Raw genomic sequence first — 20,066 nt, forward strand, 5'->3', positions numbered from 1 at the left:
AGGGGTCTTCTGCAAAAGTGCAAAATTCACTTTTATATGGTGTTTGCATATAAATGTGTCTTTGCACTTTGCAGTCTGTGGACAACCACCATTAAAAAAAAAAAAAAAATCCATTCCCTCCTTTTCTTTTAATCCACAAAAAGTCTAAACACTCAATAAAGCCGTTTGGATTTTCTGGGTGAGCAGTTGCTCATTAACATTTAAAGAGACATGCACCGAAACGGGTCGCTGTGAACAGCTGTTTTTGAGGAGGTAAAAAGGGTATATATATATCTTTTTTTTTTAGCTTTTTACTGTATTTTACTGTATTTTACTACTTGCAATAATTTTTTATTGTACGTGAGTATATTTGGCTACAATGTGTGTTTGGATGATAGGATGCTACCTCGAATTGGGGAAAAAAATCTTATATATTTTTAAGCTATTTAAGAGCAATTACATAAAGATCATATGACGATACATATCAAATATCGTAAAAAGTCTGAAAAGATATCGAGCTATACATTTTTTTCCCCTCCTGTATCGCTGGGCCTCATCCCACTGCGTAGTGAAAGTGTTGAATAAGACTTATCTGCAGACTGTCCAAAAGCTCTCCTCTCAACACACACACACACACACACACACACTCACACCATCTCTCCCTCCATTCCTGCCACTGTATAATCATTTCATCAACTCTCACGCTCTCTTCTGTCTCTCCTCCAGCACATAACAAATCGCTCTGGTTGAATTTTTTCTTCATGTTCAGTCTGACCTGATATGACCAATACCTGAAGGTTTTCGATCAAGATTCTGTTTTCCAGTGGCGCTTCATCCGTCTGTTTTATGGTCTTGGTGTGCATTAAAAAAGCTGTAGATGTGTGTACGGAAATCCCGTTCATTACTGCCCGATCCACAGCTCTGCTTGCTGCAGCACCAGGGGTTGTGAGGGTATGAAATTGAATTAAATATGATTGTTTTAATTGCCCGTGTGCTCACTGGAGGGTTAATATCCCGTGCTAATCACAAGGATCCTCTCATATGGAGAGCATCTCTCTTAAAGTGAGGAACCCTCAGCCTGGCTCTTCACTGATCCCAGCATCTCTAAATTAATACTATTGTCTATCATCTCCTAAATACACTTAGTTCATCATTTATCAGCTATCAGTCAATGACACAGGAATTACGACATTGATCATAGGGATAATAAATCCCCCGCTTTGCTCATTTTATTTTTAGTTTGTGTCTTGCACAAACTTTCTGAGACGGAACTAATTTGGTAAAGAGCTTTCTGTTGGTCGACACGAAAAATCTGCATGACCAACTTTAACCAGTTATGAAATCTGCATTGGGAAATCTTTCGCCCATTGGCGAAAATGCCCAATCTCATGAAATAACTGGATTTTGCCAGCAAACATTCACTGAACAATGTTAAATGTGACCGCACCGTAAGATTTTAAACATTGGGGTGTATTTATTTATAATGTCTTTACAACAAAATGAATGAAATACAAGTTGACCAAAAATGTATGCACCTCTTGATGGAAATAACATCACAACATTTATTTCCATCAAGAGGTGCATCAGTTTTTGGTCAGATCTTGTATTGACAATGCAAAAGTCCAGCACTCTGTAAAGTCTCCTCCAGCACATCCAGAAGACTTACAATGAATTTAAGGTCTGGAGGAAATGATGTGTGTGAAAATGATTCTTAATGCTCCTCCCAACCATTCTTACACAGTTTGAGCCTGATGAATCCTGACATGGTCATCCTGGAATATGGCCATGGTGTGTCTTCCCTACATGATTGTTTAAGAAATGAAAAGCTACACACTCCATCACTTAGGGCTAGAAGAACTGTTGCCAAACATATAACATGTTAGAAACATAATCAATGCAATAATGATCCAATCATAGACTCTTACGCATTTGCCTATTTAAATCCAAACAGCAACTTGTTGCTGTTTCAGCCATAAGTGAAATTCCAAATCCTGTTGATTCCTATTGAAATAACTGGATTTCGCCCACAAAAATATGCTGAACAAGGGTAAATGTGACATTAAATGTGACTTTAAGACATTAAAATCCAGGCCTGTGATGCCCAAAAGTGACATTGATCTGTTCAAATGATCTTCCTGTGTGAGCTCTAAGCGCACATCTTTCCTTTGCTTTTTCCAAGGGTAAAGCCAATCACAAACAACCCGTTCATTGAGTTGCAGAAGTCCCGTAGTCTTATTCACAGAGCTAAGGTTTGCTTGGTCCTCTTTCACAAGCACAAACAAGGAAGTCAGCGTTCGGAGGGTCTCTCTGTGTCCTCTTTTCTGCGGGCGTGCGACGGAGTCTGTGCACCTGCAGAGGACATCAAAGAGCATTAGTCTTGTTCTCGAACAACCTCTGACCCCATGGGGCGCATGCATTAATACATTGTCCTTTGACAAAGCCTGCCGATTACCGGCCGCTCTCTTTCTCTCTCTGCTTACGCCCTCCCCCCTGCAAAAAAAGCTTTTATTTCTTGAGGGATACAAAAGCTATAATTGCTGCAGCTTTGAGATGAGGTGTCGATGGGAAGGGGATCTGCCATCAGGGTGAATTCTGTTAAATGTTTTTCTCTCTCTCTCTCTCTCTCTCCTCCTCTCTGTGGGGTCACCAGGATCACTTGCTTTTCTCCAAATGGGCATTTTTGCTGGCAGGTGCATTACACCCCTTATTTTCAGATTGTCTTTCCGCTGCTAATGCCTGGCAGGTTGATTGCTCGGGTCTGGCTGGCAGAGAAAGGGCCGCGCTGCGTTCGGGCCCCGGACTGAAAGACACTGATTACTGTTTTCCTCCAAGCCTGATTGAGGCCCTTGAAAGGAAAGATTTTAACCTTCTCTCCTCTCTCGTTCCTGAGTACGGGCCCGGCACGGCGAGATGGCCCGTGTCATCAGAACGACTCCATAAACTCATCAGAGCGAACCCCCCCCCCCCCCCCCCCCCCCCCCCCCCCACACACCTCTCTCTCTTCAAACCCGGCCTTTCCAGAGAGAGCCGTGGACACGTTTCCGATGTAAAAGCTGACAGATGACATTATCATTTTGATTATTGCAGGAAAGGGCGATTTCGCTCTCTATTGAAACAAGTTTTTCTGGTCATGCAAAACAGCATGCCATTAACATGGGCGTAACACAAAATCATCATTTTGATTATCGAATATGACTGTTTGTCGAGAAATTAAAGGAAATTTATTACTTTGGCTTTGTGTCATTAGGTGAGAATCTTTGAAGAATGGCCTAGACACTTTTATTTTCTATAAAATGGAAACCAAAAGCAGTCCATTAGACAGATGTACAAAGTCTTTAGTTGTAGCGCTATGTTCATAGTGTTCTGAGGTCAGAGCTTTGTGTGAGGAAAACATTGAAAGTCGTTATTAACTGATAATATTCCCATTTAAAATGGTTCAAGAAGTCATTTTGACTAGAAAAATGGTGCCAGTGGTTCTCATTTGTCGTGGCTAAATGGCATTTGCTGCCTTATTTCATTTGAGAGCCGTGGCGGAGGGGAGTATTTTCAGTGAATAATGACTATTTCATTCTGTTTCTCACAGACAAGCTTGTCTTATGGTTTACTATAGACCAGGGCTACACGATTAATATAAATAAAAATGTTTACATGTGAGGAACTCATGACCTATTGTAGTCAGTAGCTATGTTTCCATCCTATTTTTATGCGTATTTTGGGACATCGCATGAAAAAACCCTGAATGGAAATGCCAAGATGTGCATAAATTAAAAAAACGTAAAAAAACAAAAAAACGTATGCGCTCAAACTACAAATGAAACACATTTATTGAATAAATCTCTCGATGGGACAGCATAACCGGACTAACCGGCGGCATCTGAAATGTTGTTTGGGTCATTCTGAAACGCCTGAGCCAAAGTTTTTGTCGGAATAATACCTCACAGAACTGTCTTGGGGCCGTTTACATAACACTGTTTTCAACTAAAATCAAAAAACGTTTTATGCGTTTTAGCCGCTCATTTACATAGCAATGGCGTTTTGGGGACCTGAAAACACAAGCTTTTGAAAACAGGCTTTAAAGTGCACGTTTTTTAATGCAATACCGTTATCGTCACATGTAATCACACAGGTGTCATGCACTAGGTGGCGGTATGTAAAGCATATTTAATGCACACTTTTGTAACAAATTACTCGAAAATCTTTTTTTTTTACAGTTTATGTTTGATCTGCCCATCAGACTATCTGACGTCGTTGCCATATGGGTTGTGTCTTGCTTCGGATATTCTGCCATTCTGACACCGCGAGATTCATGCTTTCTAACCTTATTTCCACTATTTTTATTCTGCTCATTGTACATATAATTGTACATATGTCGGAAGCAATGTCTTGACTTGATATAATTACTAAGGAACTCTCTGCACATCCCTGTGTGCATTGGAGGGATTTTAATCAATTAAATGTGCTTGAAGTCTGCAACAAACACTAGGAAAATACAAGTATCGGATTGGGACTCAATATTCAATTAGTCGGATGCGGGGCACAAAAAACTTGATCAGGACATCCCTAGTAATATTTTTTATAATGTTTACATTTACATTTATGCATTTGGCAGATGCTTTTATTCAAAGCGACTTACATTGCATTTCAAGGTACACATTTTTACATTCTTATCAGTTCTTGCTTTTCCTGGGAATCGAACCCATGACCTCGGCGTTGCAAGCACCAATGCTCTACTGTCTGCATATATATATATATATATCCCAAAGTCATGCAGCCTTAAATGGACTACTTTTAATGGTATTTTTATGGTGGTTATATTTTTTTTCCATTTCAGAGCTTGACAGACCTTCCTATTTTATTTGACTGAAAATGTAATGGGGCTATAATATTCTTTAGATATTCTCCTTCTCTGTTCCATGGAGGAAAGAAAGTCATGCGAGTTTGGAATGGCATGAAGGCAAATAAATGAAGACATTTCATTTTGGGAGCTAGTCCTTTGAGGTCTTTTTAACATGTTTTTTCCCCCTGAGCTTTTGCATTTGTTCAGGCTTCAGTGGTGAGTATTGTCGGAGATGAGCTGTGTGTGTGGCTTACAGCTGGTCAGGGCAGCAGCTTCATTTAGCTGCTCGTGTTTAGGGGTGAATAGCGGCCCGTGGACCCCCTGCCGACTCTCTAATTGCATGAACTTGTGTATCCGGAGAGAGTCTTGACTAAAAGCAGTCAGGCAGAAACCCCTGTGCCATCCCCGTGCCACCACACACACACACAATTGCAGCAGAACCATCTGCCTAATACACACAGCCAGCCGTCAGCTGTCTCCGCCACTGGCACCTGCTGCCCTGCGTGTGTCTATGGGATGCGCTGCTGAATAGTCCCTGTCTCAGTTACACCGGGAGTCTGTTGGACGGGCTGTAGGTTAAGACCTCTGAGATGGCGAAGACCCCTGTAGATTAGAGAGAAGACAAACTCGATACAATGTTCACTCACACACACACTCTCTCTCCAGGTTGTTCTTGAGCAAACAATCAGACAAACTGTCTGTCAGGAGTCCTGGACTTGGAAGTCGGTGGCTGATTCACTTTGGTTTTTCCACCTATTCAATTGATATTAATCAGAACCAGTGAAATGAAGCAAATCCTTCCACAGTCCTGGTTATTTTCTGTTACGGGCATTCGGGGTGAAATTAACATCTATCACCTGCTAGTTCTTTTAGCAACATCACTTTTACCAGTGATGGGTAATTTTATCTTATCTTAAATACTTTTATTGTATTTGTTCAATTTCAAGTACCAGTTACACTTAAAAATCTGCATTACACATTCTGGAGCCACTTTATATAGTGAGTTATTTTTAAAATGGCAGATAATATAGAGCATGTACTAACCGCTATGGTCGATCAGTAAAAATACAAGTAAATTTCCCTCTCTGAATGCTCGAAAAACAGAGGTTTAATCTGTGTCTTATTTTTACAGGTCTGCTTTTTTAAAGGTATCTTGGACCAAAAATTGTAATTTTAGATTTTAATAACATTTATCGGTAGCGCTTTACAGTAGTCTCATTTATATAAACATTAATATGTTAACTAACATTAGCAAACAATGAGCAATACATTTTTACAGCATTTATTAACCTTTGTTAATAAAAAATGTCATGTTAGTTCATTAACATACAACTTTTGATATTTGTTGAATTGTATTAGTACATTTGTAAATCAATATTGATTAAAATTAATTAATGATGTAGAAGTATTGTGCATTTGCTAGGTCATGTTAACGAAAGTAGTTAACTAATGTTAACAAATGAAACCTTATTGGAAAGTGTTACCCATTTATCACACTCTCTGACCCATACATTTAAAAAGGTTACTGTTCCTTTAAGAGGTCGTTTACATATGTTAATGACCTCTGTTATGATTGGCTGACTTCATGCAACACTTCATATTGTCCTTAGGCCAAGTTGAAGGCAGTGCTACATTAAGTTGTTAAACACCAATCAGAAACTTTCTCACTTCTAAAATCATTGAATACATATAACTGCTAACACTTTAGTTTAGGGTCCAATTCTCACTATTAACTAGTTGCTTATTAGCGTGCATATTACTATGATCTTGGCTGTTTATTAGTACTTATAAAGCACATATTAATGTCTTATTCTGCATGACCATATTCTACATCCCATAATCCTGGCCAATACCTAAACTTAACAACTACCTTACTAACTATTAATAAGCAGTAATTAGGAGTTTATTAAGGCAAAGGTCGTAGTTAATAGTGAGAATTGGACCCTAATCTAAAGTGTGTCCATGTAACCTCATAAATATCCACAAAAGAACTTTAACCAATGGTTTACAAATGCAATGCACTTAAAGGGATAGTTCACCCAAAAATGAAAATTCTGTCATCATTTACTCACCTTCAAGTTGTTCCAAACCTGTATGAGAGAAGATATTTTAAAGAATGTCGTAACCAGACAGTTGGACCCCATTTACTTCCATAGTAATGGGGACCAGCATCTCTTTGGTTACCAACATTCTTCAAAATATCTTCTTTTGTGTTCAACACAACATAGAAACTCATAAACATTTAGAACAACATGAGGGCGAGAAAACGATGACAGAATTAAAATTTTTGGGTGAACTATCCCTTTGACCCAGGGTAAAGTATTAACAGTTTAAAGCGTGGCTCCTTTAATAACACAGTACTGCAGCTCTGGTGTAAATGATGTTTGTGATGTGACTATTGCAGAGGAAGATGAGGAGGAAGAGGCCCCAGCACCACAGCCAGAGGTCGAGGCAGAGAAAGAGAAACCAGTGGAGAAACAAGAAGAGGAAGGTAAAGTATTGAACACCTCTCATGTTCACTGTCCTACCAACTCCACTGGAATGCATTACAGATCATTTGGTGTGTTTGCATGTTTTATATGTTTCACTATAATAATCCAAACACTGATTTTTGTTGACATCATATTATTCATGATTGAAGAAGACAATTCACATATGTTCTGTCTTTGCCTATGAAAATTGGCAGTGGTTGTTGCTGAAATCAGATTTTTTGTATAATGTTGGTATATTAGACACACAACTAGAGAACATAATGCAATGGGGAAACACAGACCGCTGAATTATTTACTATTTAATGCACACAATTTCAACTCCAAGTTATGGACATATTTCCACCTTGAGTGTGTGTTCAGTTTTCAGTAGTTCAGTGGTTCGAAATAAATTTTTCCACTTTTGTGCAGTTACCCTGTGCGATATATACTTGTGCTCAGACATTTAGACAACAATTAACCATCTTGTTTTTCTCAAAACTGGAATAACAAGAACGAACCTGGAACATTTGTTAAAGGGTTAGTTCACCCAAAAATTAAAATAAGCCCCATGATTTACTCACCCTGAAGTCATCCTAGGTGTATATGACATTCTTCTTTCAGTCGAATACAATCTGAGTTATATGAAAAAATGTCCTGGCTCTTCCAAGCTTTATAATGGCAGTGAATTGCTTTTTCTGTTCGGAAGCTAGTTATTTTACTTTATAAAGTTTTAAATATGGATATTTTTCGTACACAAACGCATCGCTTCGCTTCAGAAGGCCTTTATTAAAGCCTAGTTTGGGACACTTTTATCATGGAGAGATGTACTTTTATCATGGAGAGATGCACTTTTATCATGGAGAGATGCACTTTTATCATGATAGATGCACTTTTATCATGGAGAGATGCACTTTTATCATGGAGAGATGCACTTTTATCATGATAGATGCACTTTTATCATGGAGAGATGCACTTTTATCATGGAGAGATGCACTTTTATCATGGAGAGATGCACTTTTATCATGGAGAGATGCACTTTTATCATGATAGATGCACTTTTATCATGGAGAGATGCACTTTTATCATGGAGAGATGCACTTTTATGGACTTCAAAACAGAAACAGCCATTCACTGCCATTATAAAGCTTGGGAGAGCCAGGACATTTTTTTAATATGACTCCGATTGTATTCGTCTGAGAGAAGAAAGTCATATCCACCTAGGATGACTTGAGGGTGAGTAAATCATGGGCTAATTTTCATTTTCTAAACTATCCCTTTAACCATTAGAATCAAGAATTCCACTATTCTTTATAAATGGAATTAATTTCATCCGATTGCACACCTGTCGTTTGTTCCCTGTCTGTCGGTGAGTGCAGCGGCCCCTCGTGAGCTAACAGAGGAGGAGAGGTTGCAGATTCTGCACTCGGAGGAGTTCATGGAGTTTTTCGATCACAGCACACGCATCGTGGAGCGCGCTCTGTCCGAACACGTGGATGTTTTCTTCGACTACAGCGGCCGTGACATGGAGGAGAAGGAGGGGTAACCATCAGCCCAAAAACAATTTAATCACTGAGCAGCTCATATGCACTGTTTAATGTGAGATGTGTGTGTGTGTGTATCTAGTGAGATGCAGGCTGGGGCGAAACTGTCTCTGAACAGGCAGTTTGTTGATGACCGCTGGTCCAAACAGCGAGTGGTAACCTGTCTGGATTGGTCCCCACAGGTACGGGACTTCAAAACTTGATTTTATAAATCAAGCATGCATGCACACAGTACATACAATGATTATAACACATGAAATTAGGTATTGATCAAGTTTTAATTACTTATACTTCTTATAAGTGATATAATATCGGATATAATATGGATGTAATATGTATAATAAGTCATTTACTGTAATCATGAATGGTTTATTTATTATAATCTAGTACCATTTAAAAGTTTTGACATGCTTGACTGATCTTCAAAACCATTTAATCTACAGATGTACAGGTCATTTTGATTTTACAGGTCAGTTTGACCCTGTTTGGATGAAGTTTAGGATCTGTAAAATCACAGAACACTTCAGTTTTATACTCATAATTTCAGAGCCACACACATTTATTTATTATTTATTCTTCATGGATTTTCTCTGAATTATCTTCACTACATTTCAAAATGAACCATGATGTTTCAAAATCTGCTTGTATATAATACTGTATAATATTATATTACTGATCCTCTTAAAACAAGCAAAAGCTCTAGCTCATCTGGTAAACATAAGAGAATAACCATTTTGGACTCAGTTGGCAGTATTATTTGTCTCTGCATGCTGGGATGTGATAAAGTATATAAAAAATACACTCACCTTCAAAGTATTTAAAATAGAGTCAAATGACTCGTGGAAAAAAGGTGACAGCATCAAACCCCAATTGATAAATTTACAGTTAATAAAACAAAGTAAACTAAAAATATCTTAAGATTTAATTAAAATCTTGCACAGCTGCACTGAAGTGTCATGTTACGCCATGGCTTGTTAAAAAAAGTTGTTGTTTTTTCTGGTAAAGCTATTTTTATTTTTTATTTTTTAAAGCATGAAATTTCAGTCATTTACTCAACTACCTGTTATTCCAAATATGTATGACTTTCTTTATCACTGAATAACAGCTTAAATTTCAGTCTGAATATAGCATGTAATTGAAGAACTGCAACATCGACACTGTTATTGAACTGAATTGAATCAACATTGAATGACTTAAAGAGTTATACCATTGCTTTTTGTAGAGCTGCTTTACAGCATTAATTAAGATCATTTCATAATTGATGAATTTTGCAACAATAGTTTTTTTCTCTTTATTTCTGTGAATCTGCTTTGAAACAATCTATATTTACAAGGCGCTATACAAATAAATGTGACTTGATATGAGTTGTCTACTACTTTTATAAGTTATACATGGTTTAGAATGCTGTGAGGTGAATAACTACTTTGGTAGCATTTATTTTGCCTTTTTTTTTTTTTTGCATATTTGTAACAGTCAGCATAAGAAAAGATTAAATGTGTGTAAGTGGGCGGTTCTTTGCCAGAATGAGCTGTAATGTGGACCAGACTTAATGCCTGCAGTCAAAAGTTGTTCTTAAATAGACAAAAGTTTTGTTTTCCTGACCTATACACACGTGTTCACAGTATCCAGAGTTGCTGGTCGCCTCTTACAACAACAATGAGGAAGCCCCACATGAGCCCGATGGAGTGGCTTTGGTCTGGAACATGAAATACAAGAAGGCCACACCGGAGTATGTCTTCCACTGTCAGGTACGCACACACACACCTCCTAAAAACTCTATTTGGCACTCATGCATTGTCTGATCGACACTTTTCTGTTCTATGACGTTAATGTTAATCAAACAACAAAAGAAAAAGAGAAAATCTGCCACTGCACTTGACTGAATAACTTTTGTACCCTTAATAAGGATTAAGCTATATTTATATTTTTACACAATATATGTACATTTGATAACATTTCATTTCTGAAGTATTTTGTGGATCTGATAGACCTGAAAAATGTAAAGCATTGTTTATTTCATTCATGTTCTGTTAATTTTGTGTGTGTGTGCTTTTGCTTGTAATTTGTATTTTTAAAATTGTGTACAATTGTGAAATTTCACAACAAAATCGTTGTGAAAATTTTTTAATTATTAGAATTACAGGTTACATGGATCAAAAGTAGGGCTGCACGATTAATCGCAATTAACATGAAATGGCGTTTAAACCAATTTGGCTTTTTGCCATTTTGAAATCGCAAAGGCTGCGATTTAAAAAAAAAAAGTTTTTAAATTATAATTATAATTTGTTTATGCGCAGCTTGTCAGTGACGCACAGCTCTGTGATCCGTAGTAAACGCTGCTCTGTTTGAAAGCACTGCGTGTTTGAGTCGCTTATAACGTGCATTTGAATAAGCAACACACGCCAAACATCTTTCCAAACATGAGAAGCATTTATGAACCTCTTATCCAACAAAAGACAACATTTAATAACATGATTTTTACTCCAAACTCACTTCATAACGACAGTTGAGCATCCTTCTGTGAGATGACGTGGCTTCTTACACAGAATAAGGCACACAACATAATATTTCATAGTATTCTATACAGTGATAAAGGCTATGTCTTTTAGCTTTGAAGTATAAATATACTTTATTACCATGAAAATACCCGAGAAGACTTGAAGAACTCAGATAAACCATATATTGTCGTAGTCGTGTCGTGTTTATTAGTCATGTTTAATCAATCAAAGCGTTTCAATCTACTGTTTATTCAGCTACAGATAGAATGATGCCCATTGGGATTTCCTGGGATGCCCATTGGTAGATAACCTGTGTTATCTACTTCGGTGGGGCATACTTGGCGTGTCTGTGTGAGAGCGCCCTCTATCTTTCAGATGGAGCAGCATTTACTGCTGATCACAGAGCCGTGCTTCACCGAGAAGCTGCACATAAAATAATCGCAGCCTTATCCAAGTCGCGTGCGGTTTAATTTTGATTAATTTAAATTTTGCAGTCCTCATCACAAGCAACAAAAACTATTTATTTGAAAATTTTGGCTGGGTAAGTAGAAAAACTGCTATATTTTTACTCTTTTACTGTGATTTCATAGACTTGTGTGACATACAGACCCAAATTTAAACTGTTGTTCATTGACAAACTTGCCCTCTGCTGTAGACATTTAATTTAAATTCCACGTAATAAAAGTTCCCTGTTCGCTTTTTCATGCACACAAGTGTTTGGCATCAACCTAGTGCAACATCTCAAGTCATGCTTAAATTGAACACAAGGGAGGCTGAGATTTGAGAAATGCAGTGAAGGGGAAGAGTTTCAGTGAATATTGAGTTAATTTGAGTTAATTGAGTTAAGTCTTCAGAAGACCTGAAATATTGTCTTATGGATTACTTTTATGTCCGTGGTGTTAGCCGAGGTTTATAAGCATACTTCTATAAGTAACACTTCTTATATTCGGTGTTCTGCCTCCTGAATATTACTTAAAGGGATAGTTCACTTTGAAATTAAATTTTGGTATGTTTTAGCTTACCTCAAGGGCATCCAAGATGTAGGTGTCTTTTTTTCCGCAGTAGTTTCAATTTTGATATTTTTAGGTCAAACCGTTCTTGTCTGTCAGTCATATAATGCAGGTCTATGGTCACTGTCTCAAAGAGCATGCACAGAGTCCAAATTAAAACAATTCCCCATCGTCCAAATTAAACAATTCCCCATCGTAAGTACACATTGATGGCCTAAGACACGAAACGAGCGGTTTGTGCGATCCTGCTGTGTGACTTTGGCGACATCTAGTGTATATATCTATGCACCAGTCTGCGTACACATCACACGCCAGGATGCGCGTGCGCCCTCAGATCACTTGGACGTGGCTGTGTTCAAGAGGTAAAAACGATATAAATACTGTTCGTTTTCTCACACAAACCGCTCGTTTCGTGTCTTAGGCCATCAATGTGTACTTACGATGGGGAATTGTTTAATTTGGACGACGGGGAATTGTTTAATTTGGACTCTGTGCATGCTCTTTGAGACAGTGACCATAGACCTGCATTATATGACTGACAGACAAGAACGGTTTGACCTAAAAATATCAAACTTGAAACTACTGCGGAAAAAAAGACACCTACATCTTGGATGCCCTTGAGGTAAGCTAAAACATACCAAAATTTTATTTCAAAGTGAACTATCCCTTTAACCCTCTAAATACATTCAAAATCTGCATACGTCTTTTGCATTTTTCAGTTCTGACTTGGTAGATCTTAAGCTTATGAAACATTTATAACTTAAAGTCCCCCTGTAGCCAATCATTTTATCCCTTAAAACTCATCTTTGATCACCAAAATGACATATTTAAATGTTATTTTCTTCATGCCTTAAAATAGCTTGAATGTAACTCTCTACACCCTTGCCTCATTTAGTATACGCAGTTCTATGAATATGCAAATGAGCCCCACCTCCACTCACTCACACCAGCTCAGAGATCCACTTGTTGAAAACACCACATAGACATATAAACAACATTAAAAGCTGGATTTTCACCACAGGGGGACTTTAGGATTACGAAACATTTATAACTTAATAATTTTCAACTAAAACCATAATGTATCTAATTAATAACTTCTTAGCAACATGTGAATGTTTAAAGATTTAAAAAATGTTAAAGTTGCGGTGTTAATAACCATGTTAGTACTACATTAAACGCCATTGACCACCATACAATTTTTTGAAATTCTTTGAAATTTCAAATTATACATGAACTACAGCAAAACTAGTGTGATGCATGAAAAAAATGACATTTTTACCAATATTTTATTTGAAAATATCATTATATGAAATTTGTAAGAACTTACTACATGAGAATTACCAGTGTGAACTCTATTGACTTCAGTTGATTAAACACTCAGTAAAGTCATGAGACTTAAAGATTTTAATCATACTATTATGCTGCATTACAAGCAATACAGAAGCAGATTGTGGCATTTCTTGGAAGGTTTTATCTCTCCGGATGTGTATTTGTTGAGTGTTACTGTATGTTCAGTGTGTGTTTGGCCTGAGGTGATCCGTTGTGGATAGCCTGAGTAGAACCACATGTGCTGCCCTCAGGACCGGATACACAGCTCGCTCTCTCTCTCTCTCTCTCACACACACACACACACACAGATGCAAAAACACTCCACTAGTATTCACAAACACTCACAGAAGTTTGGACTTTTTCCATCTTCTTAGCTGAGTATGTTGGGGCTGGTAAACTGGAGAGTGTGATGAACATTGATCAACACATACATGAATCACATCAAATATGGTAAACGAAGGCTCAAATCTGCTTGCTTGATGCCTGAGAACCAATGAGTTTTGTTTTCACGTCACTCCAGTAAGTTTGAGCTTCACAATAAGGTTTAATCTCACGTGGCAAACAAGCACAGCTGAGCTGCCTTTGACTATATTTGATCAATGTTTATATGAATTAAAGCCTAAATTAAATCTGTTCATCATATAAAGCAATAGTGTCTCTAAAGAAGACCTGAATTAAACTGCTTGATTCATATGGATTACTTTTATTTCTATGAACTTTTAAAAAGTTTGTATCTCTCTCTCTCTCTCTCTCTCTCTCTCTCTCTCTCTCTCCTGTAGTCTGCGGTCATGTCTGCAGCGTTTGCAAAGTTTCATCCTAACCTGGTTGTCGGTGGCACTTATTCAGGACAGATCGTCCTGTGGGACAACAGAAGTAACAGGCGCACCCCTGTCCAGAGGACCCCTCTCTCTGCTGCGGCCCACACGGTACATGGCATCACACACACCACGCAGAAAAGGAGGCGAAGCCTGTGATGTCCTAAAACAAAATACTGCTTATTTTTCACATTTTAATATTTTTACACCCTAACCCAGAGCTCCAGACTAACTGTTTTCACTAGGAGCACTGTAGCCCCTAACTGAATTTTTTTTAGGAGCATACCAAAAAGTTACTTGGTTGCACTGAGGGGCTGACAATAAAGCACTGAGCTTAATTTGAGGTGCAGATAAAATTAATTTTAATTATTATCATTCATAATGTCTTAATATTAATTCAAAAGCAAAACGAGTGAAAAATAGATATTAGGGAGTGAAAATAGCCATAAGCGTCCTCTGCAGCCACCTATTGGTTACAACGATAATTTAAGCTTTTTTATTTTTAAATAAAGAGTTTTTTTTTCCCTACATCTTGAAACTTTTAGTTTTTATAAATGGGGACAATCTTTGAAGGATGAACAACAAATGTTTTGGTCATCACATTAAAAATAACATTTAAATATGATATTATAGTTTTGAAGTGCTGGAAAAAGATGTGTAGTACTCGTAAGCGTTAGACTATTTCTGTCACAATACAATAGTTACGGTTAGTGTTACTACATTAAATCTATGGTGAATGTTGCTGATTTGTGGACTGAAAGCCTTCTATAACTTGTTCATTCTTGGCACAATGTTTCTCCTGGTTTTCACGTCAGTGGTGTTTGATCTGATATCTATGGTTTAGCACAAGTGAAGCACAAATGAGTAGCGCAGTTTCATTCCGCTTTCATTTCGTTTGCCATTTGTTGCTGGGCAACGTTGTGGTTGCTGACCTATATCAAATTTTGGTCGCACCAACAGGAAAAATGGTCGCAAAATGCAACCATTTGGTCGCAGTCTGGAGCCCTGTCCTAACCTTACTTTTCTGTTTCTCTTCCAGCACCCAGTGTACTGTGTTAATGTGGTTGGCACACAGAATGCTCATAACCTCATTAGCATCTCTACTGATGGAAAGATGTGCTCCTGGAGTCTGGACATGCTGTCTCAACCACAGGTACCCACAATTCTCTCTGCTCTCACGTTCTCGCTCTCTTCATGTTTTCAGAGTTTGAATATCATACTCAAAGAAAGCAACTTGCTTACTCAACCTGTAAAAATAGTGAATGTTGTGAACAAATCTTACCGACAAATGCCAAGGGAAGTGATTTGTTGGCTTCAGAAGTACTGACTCACTGACTGAGAGCCACAACCTCTTCCCTGCTGCCTTATATATACACACACACACACACACACACACACACAGTGAGCTGCGTTTGGAGTTAGTATACCATTAACTCATCCTTGAGTTTCCAAAAACATTTGCCAAACCACAGTGTCAGATGTTAATGATTGGTAAAACACCGGCTGAATTTAAATTGCGCATTTCTAATCTGTGAGAGAGGCTGTGGTGTTATTGATGTGTGTGTGTCAACAGGACAGTATGGAGCTGGTGTTTAAGCAGTCTAAATCCGTTGCGGTCACCTCCATGTCCTTCCCTCTGGGTGACGTTAATAACTTTGTGGTGGGGAGTGAGGATGGATCAGTGTACACAGCCTGTCGCCATGGCAGGTAATACACACATTTACACACACTGTTCACTGCAGGAGATCTCTGGATCTGTGCATGTAATCTGATTACGCAAACAAACATTTTCTTTCTCACAAAATTAGTGGTCAACTGATATATCGGCCAATATTTGGAATTTTTTTTATATCGGCATTGGCCAATAAGTTTTTCTGTGTGGCCGATATATTGGACACAGAACTTTTATTTTGACGAGACGCCAGACTTTTATTTTGACGGTGCTGTGATACTGCAGCTCTGAGAACACGGCTCTCCTGTTCTTCTCTATTCTCCCATCCGTCTTCAGTCTGTGCGAGTTAAATTTAGTAATGGGAAGTTTGGATCATTTTACTGATCTTTGAATCTCGTTTATCAAAATTAACTGATCTTTTTGGTCATTTCTGCAGAATATAATTAAAATGTTACATGTTAATAGCCAAATTCCCCAACACATCAACTTACTATGTGTTTTAGACTCACATTTAGAGTAAGAAAAAAATTGCAATGCAAGGACAAGGCCAAATTATGAGTAACAGAGACAATTAATTAATTGCTTAACTGGGTCTTCAGGCTATGCAGTCTGTTAGTTTACCTCACCTCCCGATCTGAGTCGTTCGATCATCCCGTGACACCCTCATAAACTGAGCTGTGCAGTCGCTACTGTAGTACCGCATACAGAAATGATTAGTTCACCTCTCGAGTCTTCGGGTTCGAGTCGTTCATTCTTTTGTCACATAACTGTATGTTGTTATTATATGTAGGTATATTTGCTTTATCAGAGTGATTTTTTCCCATCATACGGATACAATTTAAAGCATTAGCAATTCTTTATTACCACATGCAACGTTATGGAAAAGAACCATTATGACAAATACAAAAATATATATATAAATTGTAAGAAATAAAATAGATACAATTTGAGACCAGAAACGCGGCATGTAACCATTTTTTTATTTTTATTTACATTATTTGTGTAAATGTGGATTAGACATAGTTCAGTGTATAATATGATTATATGAACATATTTTTGAAAGTGGAAATTTGTGGAAAGGCATGTTTTAATGTTTCTTCAGTGGACTGATCAACATTTTTATTTATATATATATATATACACACACACATATATATATATATATATATATATATATATATATATATATATATATATATATATATATATATATATAATTTCTTAATTGTAAGTAAATAGTAAATGAATGTGTATAAGTAATTCATATACATTTCTATTATATTTATAGTGTCTACTGTAGACTGTAGGGCTTTACTTAGGCAGAAATCATGTCATGATTGTTATCTGTTATCTCCCCAAACTTTATTGCTCTAAATGGAAGTTCCTGCACAATTTTTTTCAAAATTAGAAATATGAAAATCAACTGTTTATGAATGGGATATAGTAGATGTGTTTGTGTGTGCTGTACTGAGCTGAGAGAGTGAATGTTTCCTCTTCATTTGTGATGCTGTGATTATCTCATCCTCTACACACACTCTCAGCATCTCACTCGGCTGTTTACCTCTCACAGTAATGAGCTCACACACAGCACACACACTCGGCGGTGTTTGTGTGTTAGTAATGTGAAGTGTTACCTGACTGATGGAAACATGCTGAGATCATTAACCCTCTGTCATTCTGTGTGCGTGTGTGTGTGAGCAGTCGGGCAGGTATCAGTGAGATGTTTGAGGGACATCATGGTCCAATCACAGGCATTCACTGTCACACAGCGACTGGGCTGGTGGATTTCTCTCATCTCTTCCTGACCGCCTCTTTTGATTGGACCGTTAAACTCTGGAGCAGCAAGGTAACGGATCATTCATACACACTCATTACATTACACTGTCATTCATGAATCTCTCAGCTGACTGTGTGTTTCTCTCTCTACTGTAGAATAACAAGCCGCTGTACTCGTTTGAGGATAACTCGGATTATGTTTATGATGTGATGTGGTCTCCGGTACACCCCGCCCTGTTCGCGTGTGTTGACGGACTCGGACGCATCGACCTGTGGAACCTCAACAACGACACCGAGGTTATAACAGCATACATGCCATGAAACATCACTGATACACACACTAGCATATGCAGAATTAACTTTATTTTCACCACACAGGCTTCTACACTGAGAGACAAAATCTGATTTCTTTTAGTAGTGCTGGGAAATATAAACAATTATATCAAATATATTTTCAGTTAAAATTTTTCTTAAAGTCCCCCTGTAGTCAATCATTTTATCCCTTAAAACTTATCTTTGATCACCAAAATGGAAAAAAAGTTATTCATGCCTTAAAATAGCTCGAATGTAACTCGACACCCTTGCCTCATTAAGTATACGCGGTTCTATGAATATGCAAATGAACCCCGCCTCCACTCACTGACAGCAGCTCAGAGATCCACTGGTTGAGGATCACACGTTGATCTGATTGGTTACAAGGTAGTTTGTGACGTCAGAAACACCAGCGATTTCAAAGCGTGTCTTTGGTTCACTGCAGTTTTAAGGAGAAAATACTCAGCAATGGTGTTGACTTATGAATTTAGACATGGTTTGTCTTAAATCATATTATAAACACCACATAGAGATATAAACAACATTAAAAACTTGATTTTCACCACAGGGGGACTTTAAGTACTGTGGCTGCGTGTTTACCAAGCAGGACTCTGAACCAGTATATGAACATTGTACAGTTTGTTGTGATCAGCCTTGTCCTGTTTGTAGTTCAACATGCATTTGACAGCAAGTTATTTTTCAAATATCAGCATGAAGTCCTTCTGTTACATGTTACATGACCTCTTTGATTAATAATGTGGATGGTTCAGATACTGACTGAACAAATGGTATTATTAGTCAAGCTCAATGTGCGTGTGTCTGTGTGTGTGTGTGCGCAGGTGCCCTCTGTCAGCGTGGCTGTGGAAGGGAGTCCTGCTCTGAACAGACTGCGCTGGTCTCAGTCGGGCAGAGAGATCGCCGTCGGGGACTCAGAGGGACAGATACACATCTACGACATCGGCGAGGTGAGAGAGAAGAGTTTACTGAACACACACATCACAGACTGACTTCACATCAACACCTTCAGCTCCGGGGCGGCTTTCTCACTCTCGCTCTGTCACGAGACAGTCGTGTAAAAAGCCCATGCGGAGCCTCTAAAGATGACACACACCACAATTACACGTCTGTCAGAGAGGGGCCCTTCAGGGGCCACAGAGGGCCTCTGTCACTCACAAGAGGGGATGAAAGCAGATAGAGTAGAAGAATGAGATGGGGGATTGTTAGCCAGGGGTCAGTTCACTCTAAGAATAGTCACACTGTTTACATCTCTTTACAAAACACTCACATATTACACACTGTTTACACCTCAACGCTCGCATATTACACACTGTTTACGCCTCTTTACAAAACGCTCACATATTACACACTGTTTACGCCTCTTTACAAAACGCTCACATATTACACACTGTTTACGCCTCTTTACAAAACACTCACATATTACACACTGTTTACACCTCAACGCTCGCATATTACACACTGTTTACGCCTCTTTACAAAACGCTCACATATTACACACTGTTTACGCCTCTTTACAAAACGCTCACATATTACACACTGTTTACGCCTCTTTACAAAACGCTTGCATATTACACACCGTTTACACCTCAATGCTTGCATATTACACACGTTTACACCTCAACGCTCGCATATTACACACGTTTACACCTCAACGCTCACATATTACACACTGTTTACGCCTCTTTACAAAACGCTCACATATTACACACTGTTTACGCCTCTTTACAAAACACTCACATATTACACACTGTTTACACCTCAACGCTCGCATATTACACACTGTTTACGCCTCTTTACAAAACGCTCAC

The 20,066-nt window shown here is 38.2% G+C and overlaps 1 protein-coding gene and 1 long non-coding RNA gene across 3 annotated transcripts in view; one reads left to right on the plus strand and one right to left on the minus strand.

The window, feature by feature from the left end:
- Window positions 1-20,066, plus strand: part of dync1i2a (dynein, cytoplasmic 1, intermediate chain 2a) — a 40,768-nt gene that overhangs the window by 17,815 nt on the left and 2,887 nt on the right. For both annotated transcript variants that reach the window (XM_082176140.1, XM_082176139.1), the window contains 10 exons: window positions 7,221-7,307; window positions 8,664-8,826; window positions 8,911-9,010; window positions 10,451-10,576; window positions 14,445-14,591; window positions 15,520-15,633; window positions 16,054-16,187; window positions 17,854-17,998; window positions 18,085-18,225; window positions 19,080-19,205. In XM_082176140.1, the coding sequence (XP_082032266.1) occupies window positions 7,221-7,307; window positions 8,664-8,826; window positions 8,911-9,010; window positions 10,451-10,576; window positions 14,445-14,591; window positions 15,520-15,633; window positions 16,054-16,187; window positions 17,854-17,998; window positions 18,085-18,225; window positions 19,080-19,205 (1,283 nt within the window). The remainder of the gene's footprint in view (window positions 1-7,220; window positions 7,308-8,663; window positions 8,827-8,910; window positions 9,011-10,450; window positions 10,577-14,444; window positions 14,592-15,519; window positions 15,634-16,053; window positions 16,188-17,853; window positions 17,999-18,084; window positions 18,226-19,079; window positions 19,206-20,066) is intronic.
- LOC309503586 overlaps window positions 4,718-20,066 on the minus strand; it is a 29,265-nt gene continuing 13,916 nt past the window's right edge. The window contains exon 2 of the long non-coding RNA XR_014207757.1: window positions 4,718-6,906. This is a non-coding gene — a long non-coding RNA (uncharacterized lncRNA). The remainder of the gene's footprint in view (window positions 6,907-20,066) is intronic.

This window comes from Leuciscus leuciscus (assembly GCF_965113295.1).
Source record: "Leuciscus leuciscus genome assembly, chromosome: 7".
In the NCBI taxonomy this organism is placed as follows: Eukaryota; Metazoa; Chordata; class Actinopteri; order Cypriniformes; family Leuciscidae; genus Leuciscus; species Leuciscus leuciscus.